Here is a 22,814-nt window from a genome sequence, read left to right on the forward strand (position 1 = left end):
TTTCCTGTTTGTTACTTCACTTAGATATGGAAACTTTTCCCTGTTGTATTGTAGTGTGTGTGTGTGTGTGTATATATATATATATATATATATATATATATATATATATATATTATATATATATATATATATATTATATTACTGTGGATAGACTGTGTCAGTAACACAGGGAAGAGGGTTCCCAGTGGCCAGTGTAACATCATATAATGCTTTTAGACATTCCCATGTTTTATATCAAAAGGTTTCTCAGGCATGGGAATTAAATGCCACACAAACATATATATATATATATATATATATATAATATATATATATATATATATATATATATATATATATATATATATATATATATATATATATATATATATATAATTATTTATATAATTTTTTTTTTTTTTTTTTAGAATCCTTGTACTTGAAGTTTTTGTGTAATACACAGTTGTGCAATAAAGGCTTGTGTGACTGCTCACAGGTGTTTATTAAATCTTCTTTTTCTTGCAGGATGAAGAGAATGGAAACAGAGGAGGTGGGTTCTTTCTGCATTCTTCGCTGCCCTGTCATACTTTGTTTTTCTAAATAAACTTTGGGTGTGAATATAATGCTGGCTAACAGGTGGCAAACTAAACTTTTTTTCTCTCTCCAATTATATGGGATTGAATGAAGAAAAACACATATAATAGACAGCTGCCACTTGTGCATTGAATGTATACAGTATATTGTAAACCCGCTGCTACTATAGCTGTACATGACACTTCTCTGTTATGGACTAGTCCTAGGAATCATGCATGTGTATCCTGCTAGGTAGTTCTGGGTTTTAGACCTTTATAAGGTCCATGTCTTTACTAATGTCTCTAGAAGTAAATATTTTAAAGATTTCCTAAATGAAATCCTAAGTGACTAAATAAATAGTCATTAACTTAATGATACTGATGGTAGGAGTCCACCTCTTTGTTCTTATGATTGGGGAGAGAGTAGAAAATACTCTAATCACATTTTCTTCTTTAATTGTGTGCAGAAAACATTAATTCATTGCACAGTTGCTTATATGTGCTAATAGAGCCACAGATTTTCACAAATAAACAGGAGTGCCACTGGTGTGCCCCAGGCATGAAACTTGTACTTTTCAAGAACCCCGCTCATAGTCTATTATGGATTAGATATCTTAAATGTTTCAATACCCTGCCTCCTTTGTTGGGAGCTTGGAATATGACCTGTTTTGGCTAAATAAATCTGTAAAATCCCCATAGACAACACAATCGCAACAATACCATCTATTGTATGTCGGGTTCTATGGCAGGCCGAGGTTCAGTCCAACACCAGCTGTTGTAATAGTTGAAGAAGATGCAGGAAAATGCAGAATCGTTTAAAAGAGCATACTGACTCTTGACTATTGAGTAGGGAATAGAGTAGAGTATGTATGTATGTATGTATGTATGTATGTATGTATGTGCCGTCATTTCATTCTCGTATACCTAAGCTTTTTTTGCACTGGCACCCAGGTATTACCTACTCTCATGGTGTGCAGCTTATTGGCAAACTGTATTTATTCATATATATATATTTTATAGTACACACACACACACAAAATATATAATTGATTTTTCTTTTACTGTCTCAGTCTATACGGCACTTCACATATAGACATTAAAATAACACTCTGAAATAGACATTAAATAACACTAAAAATACTGGCATTAATGCATAAAGCACACATACTATACAGACTGTACACCCACTCAAGAAGCATCTTACCAGGTGCAGTATGCAAACTAGCCTACTGAGTGTAGCAAATCCAGCAGTGTTTAATCTCCATCTTCTGGTAGAATTTGGTATTACAGTACATATACTTTCCTCACTATTATAGTATTGCAAAATGATTTACTTGCAGGCTTTGGCCACTCTCCTGCTAGCTGTACTAAGGGTAACTTCCCTTACTGTATGGCTGGAGGTTCATAGTATATGCAATTGATCACTAGAATTTTATAAAACATATTCACAATGTATATGAGTATTATAGTATTGTATCGTGCATCATTTGTGTTGTAGTTTTGTTTTATTATTGAAGATCACAGCACACAAAGTACACAACAGTAGATCTGTAGAGAATATAGCCAGTGTACATAAGGATAAGGGCCTCTGTTCTTTTTGCCAGCTGTAAAGGAAAAGGGAAAAGTTCTTTTTCAGGGTTGTCCGCCCAATAGTTACCCCCCCCCCCCAGTGGATTTATAGAACCCAAAGGATGCCAAAGATGGTATGGTCTGGATGCCAGAGATTGTATCATATGGAATGGTCTGGATGCCAAAGATGGTATGGTCTATAGGCCATCCTGGGCTGCAAGCGGTACAAATGTGAATTCATTGGGTACTTTGCCTATCAAATGCTGTCATCTGAAGGCTGGAGATTCTGAGATGAAAATATTTTTGTTGCAAACCTAATGGGAAAGGCACTTACACCCCAGTCTGGGGATTCTTTAGATTCCTAATGGAATGAGCTCCACTTACTGGGTTTATGAATAAATCAACTGCTCTGGGTGTGGAGTAAAGTCAGGCTGTGCTTAATTAAACAGAGGATAAGGGAAGATTCCAATATCCGCATCTTATAAGAATGCAGTTCTGTAGTAAGCAAACCCCACCATACACATTTTACCATGAGCCCCACTGGAAGTTTAAATTTCTTTCACTTTACATCCATGTTATCTATTTCTGCTAAGCTTGACTCAAGTATTGTAGCAAAGAAAAAGCAATAATCATTTCGTGTCTTGGGGGGTGTTAATGTGGCCAATAAAAGCTGCCCCTTCAGACCACAATAGCATCTGTATGGGGGCCATCTCGACAGCCTGCTTGATATCTTGCCACATGTAAAATATTAGAGCCAAATGCTTAATTCATCCTGATTTAGTATACTTTTTAGTATGTTATAGAATTGACAATTTTCAATTAGTCTTTATAGGTTTTTTTTATATTAACTGCGTCCTTCTTATGACTCTTTCTGCCTTTCAAATGGGGATCTCTGACCCCAGCAGCCAAAAAATTATTGCTCAGTGAGGGTAGAATTTTGTCGTTACTTTTTATTACTTTTCTTTCTATTCAGACCCCCTACTACTTATATTACACTCTCTCATTTACTGCACTGCCAGGTGTTAAGTAATTTGAACCCTAGCAATCAGATAACTGAAATTCCAAACTGTAGAATTACTGATAAAAAGATTAAAAATAAATAAATACACAAAAACACCAGTTTCAAATTTTCTTAGACTATTATTCTCTACATCCTACTAAAAGTTACTCAAAGATGATCAACCCTTTTATGCTATAAACCAAGGTTTCAAGGTCTGTGCTTGATTATTTTGGAAAAATAATACTGTCCAGGTTCAGGGAATCACTTTAATATTAATGTTCCCCCCGCCTTTTTTTTGTTTTTTTTTTTAAACTTTTACTCATCTGTAATTTTTTTATTCTTGTAACATATATTTGCAAGGCAGTATGTATGAGTGTAGTGTCTTTCTGCCAAGGGACCAATGGCCGTAGCCAGTAATGTAGCCTGTATCTGTGCAGTCTCCATAGTTGCTATTGTACACAAGTCACAGGGGAGCTGGCACTCGGCTCAGGGAATAATTAAAGCGCAAGATGAGTATTTTTTTTTTTTTTTTTTTAGAGCATTAGCTGACCCTGTCAGCAGCTTTGACACCATGTGAGCAGCATCACCATAGATATTGGACTCGCTGAATAGGCATGTCCTGCTGGTTTGTGTTTCATTGTTGTCTCAGGGGGTGGCTGAAGCAAATGTGTATATTCACCATCACTAAATATATACGGTATTTGTTTTCAGTAGTTACCTTGTTTCCTTGGAACAAACCTTGCTTGTGCATATTGGTGTTCTGCACAATTCTAATGTAAGCAAACACTTGCAGTTTTGTGATTTGTTTAGATCAGCTGATACTGATTTGTAAAGGGCAACTAGCATGGGCAGATATTTTAGCTGATGTACGCAACAGCATGGCTTTGTGTTGCCCGCATCCATTTTTTTTATTTTATTTGGGAAAAAAAGGGCGCCCTGTAACATTGATAACCAGGGCCAGATGCCATTGCCCCTGTTATGCTGTTCCTATGACATTTAGTACACTGTTTCATTGAAATTCTTTTCTACAAAATTGCTGAAAAAATAGCTTGTAAGGAAGAGCCATCTAGTGGTCTTTTAGATGAACTGCAATGCATTAATAAAGGTCCTGTTTTGCTTATGTGAAGCAGTGATCTCTAATACACCTAGGCAAAAGGAGCACCCGCAAAGGCTGTATGAGACCTAACTGTCAGTCAGACTCCTGCATAAGGACAGAATGAGAGAAGAGAAGACAGGCAGAAGCTGAGGGGAAGATAGTGAAGTGGTCCATCCACCACTGTAGGAGCACTAAAAATGTAAGGGCGGGTGGTGAGGGGTGGCATTGCGATGGCCGCCTCAGCAAAGCATGATGGGCACTTTGTCACCTACAAAGCATCTATTTCGGGGCTCTTTGAGCAAATCACAGCAAATTGCAAATGTTTTTTTTTCAATCACTTGTTTGCCATGCTTTCACTATTTATAGTCCTCAGTCACATGGAAAATCAGACTCAGGTTTTAGCAATAGTGGCTAAAAAATCGCAATCAACAGTCCCGAAAATGAGTATATTAGCCCTGCAGTGTTAGAGTTCAGCTGTGGTAGTATCAGATCATCTTGGTTGGTTCAAACAAGCGTTATCCGCTTTCTATAACCACAAGAGAGTTGCTTTATTACTATTCTGCGCAGGTCAAGGCTTGTCTTAAGTTGCATGGTTTAAGCTAGCATTCCGGTGATAGTTCAGAACATGCATGCTGGCTTGGCCCATCTTACTACATTCCTTCCCTGACTGCTACACCTCTCAGAAACCAAAAAACATAAGGTATCTGGAATTGTGCTCCGGGGTTTTCATTTTAATTGAGTTTGAGCTTGGTACGACAGGAGAAGCATATGTTTAAGCATTGTACCCCAAAGCATCTCTGCAATAAGGAGTTTTAAAGGAGGTTTTTGCCCAATAGCTGGCTGTTTATATAAACTGCACTAAAGAAACAATGTAGCAGAAACCAGTGGATTAACAGACCAGGAGGAGAACGGAACTTCCACTACATTGTTTGAGTCTAAACAAGAGAAATGTACTTCTATTAAATACAATTACAAATTATTTCAAAACCACAGAAGTGTTTAATGGAAGCTCTAAACAAATGAATGTAAAATTGCTCTTCTGAGCACTTCTGCAATTTACATTTTTTTCCAGTTTTTAAAATATTAGTTTTTTTCCCTGCTAATGAGTAATGAACAGCACCTGTTGGTTATTTTTTCCAACTGGACAAATTAAAAGGGGTGGCTCAACTTTAAGTTTAATTTTAGTATGTTATAGAATGGCTAGTTCTTAGCAACTTTTCTATTATCATCTTCATTTTATATTGTTTTTGAATTACTTGCTTTCCTCTTCTGACTCCAGCTTTCAAATGGGGGGGCAGTGACCACAGCAGCCAAAAAACTATTGCTTTTTGAGGCAACAATTTAATTGATATTCTTGCGTTTTATTACTTATCTTATTCCGGCCCTCTCCTAGTCATATTTCAGTTTCTCAATTGAAACACTGCCTGATTGCTAAGGTAATTTGGATCCTAGCAACCATATAGCTGCTAAAATTTCAAACTGGAGTGTTGCTAAATAATTCAAAAACCACAAATAGCAGATGAAAACCAATTGCATATTGTCTCAGAATAGCAGTCTCTACAACATACTAACAATTAATTTAAAGGTGACCAACCCCTTTAAGTTAGCGAGAAGAGGAGAATCTTGTGATGCTTCTCTGTTTAGAACTGGCCAGAGAAATGAGAGCAGAGCAAAATCACAACATTTTTCTCACTACCTGTCTGTTGGCCAAAATGAACAGCAGACGGTGGAGGGAAAAACAGAGGAAAAAAATGTAAAATGTAAAGAAAAGCTATTTGAGTAAATTGACATGAATCTGTTGCAAAGTTTTTCCTTTTAATATAAATTGGAAAGTCGCTTAGAACTACATTTTATTTCCTTATTGAACATTTTTGGGTGGAGGTTCCATTTACAGGGCAGCAAAGACTCTCATGGAAGTTGTGAGGGTGGAACCGTTGCACCTGCTCTGGAATTTGTAAAAGAAAAATGCTGTTTTTTTTTGTTTTGTTTCTGTTTTCTTCCTTGTGTGTGCGTCACTCTCCCCGGTATCTACAGATTGAAATATAAATGTGCTCCAACAAGGAAATCACTGAGGGTTCAGACTGATGCACACAAGCCATGATTTTCATTTGATAACAGAATATTCTTTCTCTTGCTGCATCCCTGTTGCTAACTGCATGGCTTGGGAGCTAAATCATTCACAATCATTCACAATCGCTGCCTCATTAAAGAACTTTTATACTGAGGAGTGCGTGGTTCTGAGACTTTCTTCTCTCCTGCCTAAGGAATTACATTTGGTGGGCACAGATCCTCAAACTAAGATGTTGCCTTAGTGGACACACTGGCATTTAGGTCAGTGGCAATTATCTCAAAGTGTAAAGAGAGGCCGTCTAGAAGATGCTGGAATATAGGTAATTTATGATCCGTGTTAAGGAAATGGTAAACCTTTTCCAAGGCTGTGTTTGGGTCATTTGGTTATGCCTAGGTGCAGAAGGGAGAAATGCTTTCATACTGGATGGCTCAAAATCTTATCTGCAGTTCCTGTGAGCTAGTTGTGGGCGAGATGATTAGTTGCTAGTGTAGCTTGCAACAAACCATTTTATTGGTTAAAGCATTATTTGTATACTTAGAATTTCCTGACCTTCCGAATGTTAAAGATGTTTGGTGGGTATTATCGTATGTTATGTTGAAATAAGTGAATTTTCTTCAAAAGCCACCCTGACTGGTGTGCTGTAAGGTGGCCATACACGGGCAGATCTTAGCTAGCCATTCAGCTCGTTCAATGTGCAGCTGATATACCCATGCATAGGGAACTCCAACGGACTTACCCAACAGGTATCTGGCTGTAAAATTGTCAGATATCGATTGGACAGGTTTAAAAATCTTGTCGGTGCAATGACTGCATAGACTCATTGATGCAACCCTCGCTCAGATGGCCTCACGCCAAATGAATGAATCAATATATGGCCAGCTTTATTTCAAAGGATACGATAAAAAAAAAAAAAGAAAAAAAAAGTATTTGCCTGTATAACTAAACATCTGCCGAGTCAGCCCCTCCAGCTTATTGGCCTGTGTTTGCTCACACAGGGGCTTGCCTGGCTCATATTTATATGGCATGTTTTAAAATCCTGTTATGTAAGAAACACACATGCCTCTTGACAGGTTGAAATGGCCCTTGTGCACTGGGGTGGGCCGCTAGGCAGAGGGCCAAGTAGCATTGTTTTGGGTGCCGATACTACCAGCTATGAATAATGTCAGTTTCAGTCAAAAATGAATACTTTATTTTGTTTGATGGTGGTGTCCCTTTCATCGAACTGCTTTTCTTAGTGAATCATTAATCATTCGCTGGATATTTCTTCTGTTCCAAGTTAAGGCTGGGTTGTATAAAGCCAGAAGCCCATTTATAAATAAGATGGGTGGCTACTTAGTCCTTGCCTTGGGCAAGTTCTCTTATAGACCCATAATCTGGCAGTTGCTGTGCAGCATTTGACACAATTGTATCAGTGAATGAGTAAAAAATTTAAGTTCACATTTTTCAAGCTGTGTATTTATTTATTTTTTATTTGTTATTCCTGGGACCACATACTCTGGGAAATTAAGCCCTTTGAAAGGGATAGCCCACTTTTAGTATGTTATAGAATGGACAGTTCCATACAACTTTTCAATTGGTCTTCATTTTATGTTTCTTTAAAATGGGGGGTTACTGACCCCAGCAGCCAAAAATCTGCTACAGTTTTATTATTGCTATTTTCTATTATCTTTCTTCTATTCATATCCCAGTCTGTCATTTAAGCTGATCTGTACTTGCTAAGGTAACCTACCTCCCATGTCTGTGCCGCACCATTCAAACTCCAGTTCGTTGTGGATGTTTGGGTAAATAAGATTTTCAAGGGGCAAATGATGTGACACATAATGGCTTGTGAGTAGGTGACATGGGAGGGGTTTTACTGAATGGATTCCCAGAGAAGCGCAATTAAAGTTCCCCGCTTAACTATAACAATACACTGTATATCTTTTTATTGCCACCGGCTATAGGGGCTTAGGGAGATGCTGAGCGAGTAGAGAGGAAACCCTCTTGCTTGTCCTTAAGTTGCACCTGTGCTCTCTTATTAGGAAATCCACATAAGAATCTGCACAATTAGATTTGGGGGTGAAGGGCAGAGGGACAGGTGTTCCCTTCAAAGGAAACTTCTAAGGATCTAGGAGAATGCTGACTTTTCCCTTCCGCTCTTACCAAGCACTGCTCTGGCTTCTGCTAAATACTTTCCCTCTTTTGTAATGAGGCTGCAATCCCACGCGGTAACTAGCCTTCCCGGCCGTGCGTATTTTGTGATTGGCATCATTATTTATGGCTAAAATCTATTGAAATAGGATACTGATTAACAAATATTTGCGTAGTGAAGCATGAAGACAAATTGCCCTATAAAATTACTCCAAAATAGCATTCTGCAATGAGAACATGGGGCTAAATCGAGAACAAGGCAGATTCCAAGCTGAAGCGTTTAGAAAATAATTACCGTTGCTCACGGGTCACTTGACTCCTATCACATGTTAAGTATTGCTGCCGCGATTAACCCGGAATGGTTGTCCCTGAAGTGGAATGTTCGCCTTCAGAGTCCCTACAGCTTACTGGGCAGTCTCTTTGCCGAAAATATAGTTGCAGGGATCATTAAAGGGGATTTCAACCCCAAAATACAGATTTACTTAATGACAGATTGTATAATTCTAAGCAACTGTCCAGTTTAGATTCGATTTCAGTAATCTTAGTATGTTACAGAATACCCCATTCATAGCAACTTTTGCAATTGGTTTTTATTTATTTTTTATAGTCTTTTTTTAAAAAAAAGTCTTCCTCTTACTATTTCCAGCTTTTAAATGGGGATCACTGACCCTAGCAGGTAAAAACTATTGCCCTGTGAGGCTGCAATTTTATTGTTATTGGAACAGGTATGGGATCCGTTATCCAGAAACCCATTATCCAGAAAGTTCCGAATTACAGAATGACCATAGACTCCATTATAAGCAAATAATTCTAATTTTTAAAAATGATTCCCTTTTTCTCTGTAATAATAAAACAGTACCTCTACTTGATCCCAACTAAGATATAATTACCCCTTATTCGGGCAGAACAGCCCTATTGGGTTTATTTAATGGTTAAATGATTCCCTTTTCTCTGTAATAATAAAACAGTACTTGTACTTGATCCCAACTAAGATATAATTACCCCTTATTGGGGGCAGAACAGCCCTATTGGGTTTATTTAATGGTTAAATAAGTCCCTTTTCTCTGTAATAATAAAACAGTACCTGTACTTGATCCCAACTAAGATATAATTACCCCTTATTGGGGGCAGAACAGCCTTATTGGGTTTATTTAATGGTTAAATGATTCCCTTTTCTCTGTAATAATAAAACAGTACCTGTACTTGATCCCAACTAAGATATAATTACCCCTTATTGGGGCAGAACAGCCCTATTGGGTTTATTTAATGGTTAAATGATTCCCTTTTCTCTGTAATAATAAAACAGTACCTGTACTTGATCCCAACTAAGATATAATTACCCCTTATTGGGGGCAGAACAGCCCTGTTGTAGGTTTATGGTTATATATAAATGTAATTGATATTGAATGAAGTGTCTGTCCTTTTCTTCACACCTGGCTCTGAGTCTTGAAACAATGTAGCAGCCCAGCTGGCTTCTGCTACACAGTTTCAATACAACCACCAGCGCCCAGAATATGAAAGGACAGCCAGAGTCTTTAGTTAGTTAATGCAGTTAGCGTTATAAATGGCGTTAAATTCATTTAAAATTTCGGATGAATGTATATTGGAATATTGTTTAGAATTACATTTTCAAAAATTGTGTTTAGGTTTACTTTGAGTGTAAATAAGATTTAACCTAGATGTCGGTTTTCTCAGAAATTTGACTTTACTGTGCATAATAATGGTTCCAGAAAGCCGCAAGGGACTGCTGGGAAGGGACTGAAGGTGGTGGCACGGTGCTCATGGGAAAAGTACCCAGGGCCAGTTCCCAGTTACTATATCATTTGTTATGGTCATGGAGCTCCTCAGTGACTTTATCCTTATACTATACAGCAGGGGGACTTTATTCACTATTATATGTAGACGATGATATCCTGAGACAAATTGCATTTGGTCCTCTTTTTTTTTTTTTTTTGCTTTTTGTTTAGCAGACCTCCAGTTCAGATTGTTGACAGCTAACTGGTTGTTTAATTTACCCTAGCAACTATGCAGTGGTGTAAATGACAGACTGGAAGATGAATAGGAGAGGGCCTATATTGAAAGATTAAAAATGCAACAATAATAATAATATAATACATCTTTACAGAGTAATAGGTTTTTGGTTGCCAGAGTCAGTAACTCCCATTTGAAAGCTAGAAAAAGGCAGAAGAGGCTGGCAACATTTTGAACGATTATAAAAGACCAACTGTAGGATATTTTAGATCATAGCTGAACTGTTATGATCCTACTGTTACTTTTTAATTGAAGCCTTCACCTGCTCTTTTCCTTGTGCTTAAGTTAATGCAGGGAGACCAAGAAACCGGCTGGAGCCAATGGACACCATCTTTGTTAAACAGGTTAAAGAAGGAGGCCCAGCGCATGAAGCAGGACTGTGTACAGGTACCTTGTATTCAATTATTCAGTATTTCAGCTTCCATTAACAACCCACTATTGTCTTATATGTGTTATATAACAAACAAACAATGTACTTGGCTTATGCTTGTGGTTAACTTCCATGTAAAACTGTGATGGCAGAAAAATGCTGTCCAACTGGTGCTGCTGGTATTATGGCAGCCCTCACTCATTATATAATTCTTTGTTGGCCAGGATCAGATGTTTGCCACCCTGCCACAAGCAGGGTTAGACTGCTTTTTGGGGCTGAGTAGCAACAGCAGCAAAGTAAGGAAAGCTTGGTGCTCAGCAGAGCTGAAAATCCACATTGGAAATACAAAAGCATTTGTAGTTTGCCCCTCCATCCTTATATACTTAGGGAAAGGGATGCAGCATGGAACCTTATGACAGATGGGGAAATAAATAATAACTGCAACTCCCAGAAACCCCTGTGCATTTTATTTTTTGGTTTACAGGATACTCTGGGATTTGTAGTTGAATTTATGGTTAATCTATAAACCAGCATTCTTTAGTTTGGCAGACTGTAGGCCTGGACCCTTGTGGGGCACAGAGCAGCAAGGAAGGTTGGATCGCTTAGTCTGAATTCTGGTTTTCAGTTGAAAGCTTATTCCCTTCCCTGTCTGCCTTGGGTATGTAGCAAGGTGAATATTAATGGATTATAGAAACGCTGATTTAACACAGTATGAAAGGCAGTTATGGTGAGATTTGGGGTTTTTATGGTCTTCCATAGACACCTCATTATTAAGTGACTTCACTTTGATTTCTACAATAATAGGCTATGGATATAGTTCATGAAAATGGAAATGATCTTAGCTTACCTCCCATTCCTTAGTGGGTGGGAAAGGGAGAGAGATCTAGATTTCTGAGGGTGTTCCTAATGTGCATAGATGGAATGGCAGCCTTGGGCAACTTTCCACCACATTGTTAACCCCTGGAAATTTGCCCAGGAACTTGGCATCTTCACTTTCTTCCTGCATAAATTCTGATGTGAGCGATAAGCAATGACGTTAGGATCAGGTTTTGCTGTAGATGCACTCTAAACATATGCTATGCATGATAAGAATCCTTATAGCGGCATGTCCCTTTAGGGAACGTTATCCGTGTAACTATAAAGGACATAGACATTATCAGTTTAACACAACTGCACAGATTCCTATACAAAACTTGCATCGCTAGTTTGTACAAGTGACCACTAGATGGCGGCATTACACAGTGTCAGCAGTGGTAAGCAACATGTCAGCTCTCATGCAGGTATGTGGTTTAAGAGCAGGCATCTGATTGGTTGGTATGGCTTACTAGACCTGGTGAGAAATTGTACCTGTTCTTACATGATCCCATTTAGGTTCCAATGCTTTGTATCCCAGCACTGACTGATAACACAAAGGCTGTTCTTGCACTACATTATAACACCTGCTTCCTATTGATTCCCATGTTTTGTGGAAATTAGAGAATCTCTGCTGTTAATACTTTGTTTTTGTTGGCTGTGGCCCTTACCGTATCCACAGAGAACTACTGTCATGTTCTGTCTTTGGGGAAGTTAACAACATCCTTCCACAGATAGGCCATTGTTCATAAAAGTACAATACATTACTCTGAGCCCAGCACCCCCTGCGCCTGTATTTTAATCTCCCCTGTAATTGTTTTTTGCATTTAGAATTTTGGCATTGTTATCTCAGTGATCATAAACATGTTTTTAGACCCTTAATTATGTCTGTAATATCTGCCTTTCTGTGTGCTGACCTTTAGAAATGCCTACTTACATTACTTATTCTTAGGCGGCCTGGTAAAAAAAATATGGTGGGATGCTTGTTTTTTTCCGCACTCACAAGAACTTCTCAAAAAGAAAAGTATTTTATTTACAAAATTCCAACGTGTCTAGCACCAAATATATTTGTAAATAAATATCTGGCAAGTATAGTCCCCTTAATTGCATATTATTTGCTCTTTCTAGGGGACCGGATTATAAAAGTGAATGGTGAAAGTGTCATTGGTAAAACTTACTCCCAGGTGATTGCTCTCATCCAGAACAGGTAAGTACCTAATGCCTGATATGTAAGTCTGTGACCATCACTTCCTAATACACGCCTATGCAGAGCATTATAGAGAGGTTAATGTGCTCCTCTCCCATGGGGTTTTCTAACATGCCCTAATCTCTGCCTGATTTTTGGTCAGATATTGGTCGAGGAGGCCCCCATATTCAGGTCAGTAAGCTGCTGACTGAGCCTGAAGGCCACCTTAAAGGGGTCGGTCGTTCACCTCATAGCAATGGGCTTGAAGTTGTGGCTTCTGTTTAACATTTTTTATTTTAATAATGATAAAATGTTATAACCTAGTGCTAAATAAGAAAGAAGCCACAAATATACAGCAGTTGCCAAATGCTCAGGAGTATATAGAGCAGCATAGTTAGTAGAACTTTACAATACGGAATTTTATTGATGAATTGTCTATAGTACAGAGGATGCTAATATTAGCACACAGCCTGTGAGGATTATTTGCTGCTGGATCTTTTATTCTTTTTGTTCTTTTCCTCTTCTATTATTCATTCATTCTAACAAAACAACAAACTGCTGCATGGTTGCTAGGGTTAATGATGATAGCAGCCAGATTTGTGTTTAATACTGAAGAAATGCAGAATAAAAAAGATGAAGAATTTTAAAAATACGCGCACAAATTAAAAGATGCAGGCCAACTGCAAGTACTGTGAAATACCTTTTTTGTATACTAAAATGACCTCCTCTTTCCTGCTTACAGTCATTCATATTGGGTATTTTTTTTAGAATAATCATTTAATAATATCCTTCCTGTTTGTTTGTTTTTTTTTTTTTTTTTTTTTGCTTCAGCGATTCCACATTAGAACTCAGTGTCATGCCAAAAGATGAAGATATCCTACAACTGGTGAGTTCTCTTTCCTTTCGGTTGTAGAATTAAAGACACTTTTGGGAAGAGTTCTGTTTTATACCATCTGTCAACTTACTGTGCTGTTATTTAGTTGTACAGCACTTTGTATTAATAGCTATCTGCTGCTAAGCCAAATGATTTGCTGGGAATAATTTTTAGCATTTGTCTACCTAGCAGTGCAAGTCTTTGGCTAAAAATACCTGACCCACATAGATCTTATGGCACCAATATAAAAGTAGTGGGGTGTTAGTGCCATTGAGTCTACATTTCCAGGTAGTCTCTTGATCTGTGCCATGGCACCCAGCACAGCAAGATCAGAGGCACCTGGCATGGAAAAGGTTACAAGCAGTAATAATTGAGAGAAAATAACTTGTATGTGGACTGCATCTTGCTTGCATTTCCTTTGCATAGGCACCTTGGAAGAACCTTGTTAGCATCACACCCCTTGTTTTTGGCCATGCTTTAAACTCACAAACACTATTGATTTTTATGTGGTTTTATATTGTGCTGCACTGGGCCCGTCATGGATAAATTGCTCCAGTGCAGCCAAGGGTGTATTATTTGATTTCCACATATAGTGTTGCCTCTATTTTCCCTGCAGTGCCTTTTAAAATTTAAGGATATACAGGGTAACTAGTGTTACCATACCATAGGATACCATCTGTCTGTGAGCAGCAGGGGCTGGCCACATTTTGGAGCCACTGTACTTTATCCCAATAGCCTGTCCCTGTGTGGCAAATAAGGTCCCCGAAATCAACTGTAATCTAACAAGTGATTCTGATTGATATTCCCATCGAATACTAGTCATCACAAATTGGCCAAAAATGGGGGATCCACATCAGTTCTGGGATGGCTCCCCAATAGGCCAGTTTGTATGCTTAAGTACTGATGTATTAAAGGAGCTGCTATGCTGGAAAAGTAGCCACCATCATGGTGCAGAGATCTCCAGAGAGAAGTCAGCATTTGACAGCAGCTATTCCAAGGCTGATTACAAATGGAGAGAGTGGGTGGAAGAAAAATGACTTTACAAGATAAGCTTAGTAATGTGAATTTGGATATATACGTGCTTAGTAAATCACTAAGTAGTTGTGGATGTGAGGTCCTGTTCCTTATCCCCATAGACTAAATTGTATGGGGTCTGTTTTGGTCTGTTTTGATCCCCTGTCCTACAGTGATTTCTGACTGTGTTTTGGAATGTGCTGATTCTGCTGGTTTTCTCCCCAGTAACCTATATCCATTGCTCCATATCATGCATTTACCCAGCAATCTCTATATCCCATCATATGTTTCCTTACTTTTCTGTGCATTTGTACTCTCTGCCATTATGCACTGATCATTTCATTGATTTATTTTTTAATTCAGCCATAAAATCACTTGTTCATTTGACACACAATTTTGACCATAAAGCTTGCTATTTTATACTATCAGTGATAAATAATATAAACCCATTAGGGCAGTGATACATTTCATTATTTATCTGCTATATGTAGTGTGTGTTATCCAGATTAGTAGAATCAATGTCCTAATTACTTTCTTTAAACTAGTAGCTGTTAAATTACTGTGCTTGATTGGAATAAATTGGATTAAGTGAATTTAAGCACTTTTCAGTCTGTAGGAACGGTGAATATTCAATGCATTATTTATTGCTTCTGCTGCTGGGTGTTGTGGGGCACTTAACGTAATGTAAGCACTGCTTTTATCCTGCTGGAAGCATTAAAAGAGAATCTGGTAGAGCATTTGTTGCCCTATATATCTGAATTGTCAACAGGACCAGGCTACCTGCTAGGCACCCCAGGCACTACTTTAGGGCCCGCCTAGTTTTAGGGGCCTCGCTCCAGAAACTGAAAATGATTTGCACATTGCATCTCTCCATTCATGTTTTAAAACCTACCTCCTGGGGTGCCTCACCTGAACTGCCTGCACGTCTCTATGTACTATACTGAGGCACTGAGGGCTATGCGCGTGCTTGTAAGGGCACTCGGCCTGTGCTGGCATGATGCCGGTGGCTTCTTTGCTTCATAAGGTGGTGGAACGTCAGGGCCCCAAAACACTACCCTGCCTAGGGCCCTATTTAATCTGTTTAATCTTATTATGACTGTTTGTAAATGCGGACTGCAAAGAACTCAATAGAACATATTTGTGAGTTGCTACCATAAAAGATACACAAGTATGACTGACAAGTAACCCTTGCCTGCCAGAATAACGACTGCCAGCAGAAAAATACAGTAATTGGGATATGGGTATGGGATCTGTTATCCAGATTGCTCTGGACCTTGGGTTTTCCAGATAGAGGGATCTTTCTGTTATTTGGATTTCCATACCTTAAGTCTACTTACAAAATAATTGTAAACATTATTAAACCTGATAGGATTGTCTTGCCTCCAGTAAAGATTAATTATATCTTGTTTACAATCAAGGACAAGGTACTGTTTTATTATTACAGAGAAAACAGAAATCATTTAAAAAAAATTTGAATTATTTGCTTATACTGTAATTAAGATTTAAGATAACAATCTGTGCATTCCATTGGCTGGTTTTTATTTGGAATGCTGCATCAAATGTAAAGTGAATGAGTCATTTGGCTCAGTGGGCTCTTATGGATATTGTGTATTATTACTTGGTGGGGTGCTTCTGGGAAAACCCAGTTTTATTATAAATTAATATTGCTGTCATAGTTGAAAAAACAAGATTTATCTTAAGCTGGATCTTGGATATCCAACCCCCCCTACTGTATTCTACTGCCAAGGCTGTAGGTTCCAATAAACAATTAATTAAAATGGTAAAAAGAGAAGTAATCCCCTTTAGAATGCAGATATTAAGAATAATAAGATGGAAGAAATGCTTAAATAATTCAGCTGTGGTCCTGGAGGGGCTTTCCCTGCTGCTAGTGTGCTGGATGGCAGTGACTTGGAGCTTTGCTGCACCCCATGGAAAACATGCAGTAAATAATGATAGTATGCAAAAAAAATTGCAAACCAGCAACTGCAGAGTTAACTTAAACCTGCACATAAAGGAAGCTGCCTGTAGCATGATACCTAGACCGTGGCTCACTTAGTGGTGTTGGAGTACAACTACCTGTGACTGCAGCCTTCAATTATTGATGAGATGCTGGAGTTTCACTTCAATAGCAAGTAGTAAGGGTTGCTTGTTGCTGGTCCTTAGTCTTAATGGTAATGGCAGATGGAGCAGTTCAGGGAGTTATGTAGCCAGAGTCATTTTGTTGTCCTCTATGAAAAGAAACACAGGGTTTCTTTTGTGTACACATGTTCTTCTGTGTCAGACTTCCTCCTTTCTGCTGTAATCTGATCTAACAGCAGCCAGGGCTGCAGCACGTAGACCAAGCTAAAATGGCAGCTGCTGTTTTAAACAAACTTCTAGGGCTTGTTTAATTGGGTATGGTAAAGCTTTCTGCAGAATAAATAACGTTCCAGCTTGCACTAGTGCGGCTAATCTATTGGCAAAATAGATTAGCCGCAAAAATGCCTTTCCTTCTCATTTAATATTAATGATATTAATACTTGTATTAAAATATTAGTATTACTTTTAATTACTTTAACTTTTCATGTCACATAGAAAGTTGTCCTGTGTCTGACTGCTTTGAAACAGTTGCTGCTCAGTAAAGACAAAGTGCTTTAGCATTTTTCATGGCATTCTGCCCATGATTAACTGGAGTCTATGGAAGTATTTTAACTATACTCATTGCATGTCACTCACACGCATAAATACAAATAGAAATAAAGTATCCTGGATATAAAGATCTGTTCCAATAATTTGCAGTTGGGTTACTGCTGCCGCTAACCTAAGCCAGGAAGCAGTGCTGTTTGACTTGTGTGTTTTATTATTTGCCAATAAGCTTGGATTCCAGTAGAAGTGCAATGCAGTTGTCTAGACAGGCTGCAAGTCTTCTGTACAGGAAGTTACTCAGACTTAGGGGAAGGTAGGAAAATACTATGTAGGATTATGGCTTATTATTCATATACTAAGCCGGGTTCAGTGTTGCCAAATATCTGCACTTACAGTTGTATATGTGGCTCCGGCTGTTGTGTGATATTGATCAGCGCAGTGAGAGCTTGAAAGCATTTTCCGGGGGGGCTACAGAGAAGTGATTATGGCAGAACTCGGCTCAGAAGATCTCATCAGAGCAGGGCACACAAGGCTTCAGGGTGTCAAATCCACCTCCCTCATTTCACCAGATGCCTAAAATTGCCCCCTGTATGGCCTGCTATGGCACATTGTGTGTGTATATATAGTGTAACATTCTGCTGGGGCATGTACAAAATACAGTATCTCTGGCTACAATGTAGCATTCCATTGGGAAATTCGCTTTTGACTTTGCTCCTTTTATGTTTCTACCTTTTGTGTTTGAAATCAGAAAATAAAAGGCAGTTGTGTTAAACAGTGCTGTTAACTTGCCGACTAGTGAAACAAAGTGTTTATCTCCCACTAATCAATGCCGATATGCTAGAAAGTCTCTGGCGCAGTAGTAAAATAAATACGCATACTGGGTTATGCTATGGATAACATTGCTGTCGTACAACTTACTGTATGTTTTGAAACATAATCTTGAGTTCATTAAAGGTTGTGCACTGTCTCCTCTGTTATCTGTGTGAGTCACACAAAGACCAATATAAAGGCCCTTATTCAGTATGGAGAAATTCAGCTGATCCCTCAATTCCCTACTGTTTGGTGATTAAGGGCGAAGACGCACAGAGCTACTAGTAGCAGCTTCTTGTCATGGCTACTAAAACAGACATTGCTGATCATTTACATATAATTGTCTTTACGTGTGTTTTAGCAGAGGCAATTCTCAGTATTGTCTATGGCAGGGTATTCTCTGGCGTTTAGTAGTGACAAGTAGCTGCTACAAGTAGCTCAGTGTGTCTTCACCCTAAGAATCATGTGTTAGCCATTGTGTTTTTATATCTTTTTATTATACAGTATAAGGCTAGAAGGGGGTTAACCCTTGCTATGCTACGCTAGCATACAGTAGGGGCCACACCAGGGACTTTCACTCAGGGCTGGGCGATCGCCATGCCATTTACTTGAAAGCCATGTCCAGATTTCCTAATTTGGGAAACCACACAGGTAGTAGTCCTTCTGAAAACTGGACTGTCTAGGTAAAACCAGACAGCTGGCAGCCATATAATAGCCACTGCTTGTAGAATGGCGATCCTTTCTATATATAGAAGCACCCTCCTTATCCCTGAATCCTCTATGCAGGGTTGCCAGGTATCTGCCTGTGTGCAACCATGGTACTAACCCACTAACCTCTTGTTGATGCGTTGGTCTTCTTGGCTACCTTGTCTGGCACTAAATGGGTGCTGACCCACTCCTACATACAAGCTGGTTAATTCTAGCTAAATACAGAAGATTTTAATGGGGGTCTTACCCCATATGCAGTTCAATAATTGATTCTTTATCAGTAACAGGCTGTAGCAGTTCCCTGTATAGCCACTACAGTGATACTGAGAATGTCTAGTGTAGGTAGAACAGGTTACTGAGCAGCTGTATTGTAAAATCGAATGGAGGGCTGTTCCCATACGCAACATGGTTCCTGTATTGTATTTTTGGCAGACTCTTCTGGTGCAGATTGTGGACTTTAATTGGAAATTCTTTTGGTTGCATCGGATTCAGAATTTGGTCTGGTACCCGAATGTTATATGCTGTAACCTTCACTCAAGTTCATTTTAATTCTTCCTGTTTAGCTCAGACAAGCAAAAGGAAGATTATACCATTCTTTATTAAAACTGAAAATCCAGACAAAATGTCAGCACAGTATTACTCATCACAAGGGGCACAATTCCTACGGAACTTGCTCATTGCAACGGGATCAGACATGATTGTTGTTGGTTTCTAAGTTGATCTGTTGGCACATTTTGATTCTGGAAGCATTTTCAACCACACATTTTTTATTATGTATTATGCGTAAGTATTTAGAGTATGTATTATCTTTATGCCATATGTAATATGCTGATGGAAGGATGCTGTGCTAAAATGCAAATTGCCTCACTGCAAATTTAGCTTTTATATAATACACAGGTGCCATGAATAGTTGTAAATAGGATATAATGTATCCCCTGTTCTAAAATCTGTGTGTATATTAGAAGTCACAAGGAGAGCCATGATCATGTAAAGCAGCTGTCCCCATGAGCCATATTCAATGTAAAGAGTATTGGGGAGCAACACCAGCATGGAAAATGTTCCTGGGGGGGAATGCCAAATAAAGGCTTTGCTTGGTTATTTGGTAGCCCTTTGTGGACTGGCAGGCTACAGGGGGCTCTGGTTGGCAGTACACATGTTTTTTTTATGTAATCAAAACTTGCCTCCAAGTCAGAAATTCAAAAATAAGCACCTGTTTTGAGGCCACTGGGAGCAACATCTAAGGGGTTGGGGAGCCACTCGTTTGGGGGAAAAGTGCACAAAATGTGCAGGTGCAGGTCATAGAATGCCAAAAACTGCATTTTAAGCAGCTAAAGACAATTGTAAACCTGGGCGGCAAATTCTAATTGATAGGGGAACTTTTACCATCCAGAAACCCAGTTCTCTGCAGTTTGGTGCTGATAGTCAACATTGTGCCAAGAGATATTTGCACCTAAGGTAATACCTGGCGCCCCCCTGCTGCCCCTCCACTTGTATGCCTCAGCAAATGGCAAGCTAAGCCTCATGTCTTCTTTTTTGGAAATATATAATAGTTTGGTTCAGAGATATTGTGGCTTTTGTGTCCACTATGCCAGGAGCATTGACCTTCTAGACGAGATCCATAGGGGCAACTTCTGCCATATCAGCTGACTTAGACACTCATGAAAACTGCTGTCAGCATGTACTGAGCTTCTAATGATGCCCCTGTGGCTCACCCAGCATTTGAGAAGTGACCATATAGCACTTCTTGCCCTGCAGGGATATTACCTTGTTAAACCATGACCTGTCCATTGCTGCCTGCTACTTACCTAGTTTAGCTGGCAGGATTTTCAAGCCTGCCCCTGCGTCCCCTTCGTGCAGTTGGCTTGTCATATTACCATTAAACTGCCCATTGAGGGGGCTGAGTTTGCAGGAACTATTAGCCTGTAATGCCCAGCATTATAGATGGAAGAAATGCTGATAGGTGTTAATCGTTATCAACATAAAAGATCCTTGACTGCCATTTTGCTTTATTTTGTACCGTCGTTGTACGTTGCCTACAACTATAGGCCAGCCGCGAGTCCTCCAAATGCACTTATAAAGTTAGAGTAAATGTGGAATAAAGATAAATATTACCATTCCTCATGCAAAGTGTGTTTAGCAAATAAAGCGGCCATTGCATTCATTATTAATCCGGTTGTGGTTTGTGCTTTTAGCAGCCTCTCTCCCTGGCTTTACAGGCGGATATAAAAATAGCTCTGTTTAAGATTCCCCCTGTGATTGCTCAGTTCCAGCACAAACTATTGTCATTTAAAATTGCCTGGTTTTGTGTTCCCAAGGTTTCTAGAGCCAGTGTAAATGAGCAGCGGGGTATGCATTTAATAAGCAGCTTTCACTGGTATATAGGAAAAGCAACATGTTGTATATTGTGGCCTTAAAGCACCTTGCAGCCCTATCAGCTTGATATCTAAATTATATGATGAAAATATAATGGAGGCTTTGCTTTCCCTTGCACTGAAGCACAGGTGGTACCACAACATCTTCCAGTGAAATGAATCCCTGATGTGTTCTATATTAGACAAGTAGGTCTGCAGGATTCTCTTATTAAGGCAGGAACTGTAGCTGATTGCTGAGAAATCAAATGACTGAGACCCTGCAGGCCACATTGGACTGCACACGGAGGGGAGTATAATGGTCCCTGAGCCACACTTACTTTTAAAAAGACATCACAATTTTTAAAACTAGTAGTAACGAGTCAAGGTCACTTTAGCCCTAAAGTAAGGCAGTGTGGAAGTAAGAAGACCCTAAGCTGCCTCTGCTTATATACAGGCGGTGGCGCTGCCCTGTTGCTGTCTGTGGAAGGAACTTTACACCAGCAACAGGTGACAAGTGGTACTGCACGCTGCCCAATAATTGTTGAACTTTTTAAACTCCGGTTAATCAGATGGTTTTAAAATGGCCAGTGCTAAGCAACTTTTCAGTTGGTCTCCATTATTTGCCTTCCTCTCTCTTTTCAGCTTTTACATGGGGGTCACTCACCCCAGCAGCCAAAAAAACTATTTTTCTATGAGGCTACAATTTTATTGTTACTTTTTATTACTTTCTTTCTATTTTTCCTTTTTTTCTATTCCTCTATTTATATACCAGTCTCTTATTCAAACTACTACCTGGTTGCTAAAGTAATTTGAACCCTAGCAACCAGATAATGGCTTAAATTCCAAACTGGAAAGTTGCTGAACAAAAAGTGATTTTTTTTTTTAATAAACTACAAATAAAATATGAAGACCAGTAGCAAATTTGTTTTAGAATATTACTCTCTACCTCACAAGTTTACTCAAAGGTGAACAACCTATAAATGGGCTCTTCATTTCCTGCCTTATTGCTTTCCTCCTGGCACTGAGCTGAACTAAAGCTTATGCAACCAGGGAAGGGTTGGACCTGTATTTTGTTGCCTCAGACCCACCTTCTTTTACATAGGAGCTTATCTGAGAACAGCAGGGCAAATGTAGGTCTCATAGCAGGAGAGTTACTAATGTGTATTATTAGCAGGTAAAATAAATAAAACCTCATTCTTCGACTAAGCAACCGATTGTCAAGCCCATGGCTATGACAGAAAACCACGAGTTCCAGATCAATTACAAAGCTGTTGCCCAAGAAGCACCAGCATGTAGTACTTACATTGGGATTTTATTGGGGTCCTTCCTATGGGTGCTTATAGTCACATGGGTGTATGGGAGGGAAGGGGCAGGCATCTTGTAATGAATAGGGCTTCAGGGAGTGTATATGATCAGTGTCGGACTGGCCCAGCAGGATACCAGGAAAACTCCCAGTGGGCTCTCTTGCTTCTAACTATTTGGCCAATTGCATGGTCATTCCCTATTTCTGTGTGGGAAAAGAGATGGAAGGATAGGGAAAAGAGACTTGGATAATAAAGAGGTTGTGAGGGAGGAG

The 22,814-nt window shown here is 39.1% G+C and overlaps 1 protein-coding gene across 4 annotated transcripts in view; it reads left to right on the forward strand.

Moving 5' to 3' along the window:
* arhgap21 (Rho GTPase activating protein 21) overlaps positions 1 to 22,814 on the forward strand; it is a 90,640-nt gene that overhangs the window by 38,240 nt on the left and 29,586 nt on the right. For all 4 annotated transcript variants that reach the window (XM_018094500.2, NM_001097292.1, XM_031903149.1 and 1 more), the window contains 4 exon segments: positions 505 to 529; positions 10,734 to 10,835; positions 12,799 to 12,877; positions 13,688 to 13,742. In XM_018094500.2, the coding sequence (XP_017949989.1) occupies positions 505 to 529; positions 10,734 to 10,835; positions 12,799 to 12,877; positions 13,688 to 13,742 (261 nt within the window).

This window comes from Xenopus tropicalis, chromosome 6 (genome assembly GCF_000004195.4).
Source record: "Xenopus tropicalis strain Nigerian chromosome 6, UCB_Xtro_10.0, whole genome shotgun sequence".
In the NCBI taxonomy this organism is placed as follows: Eukaryota; Metazoa; Chordata; class Amphibia; order Anura; family Pipidae; genus Xenopus; species Xenopus tropicalis.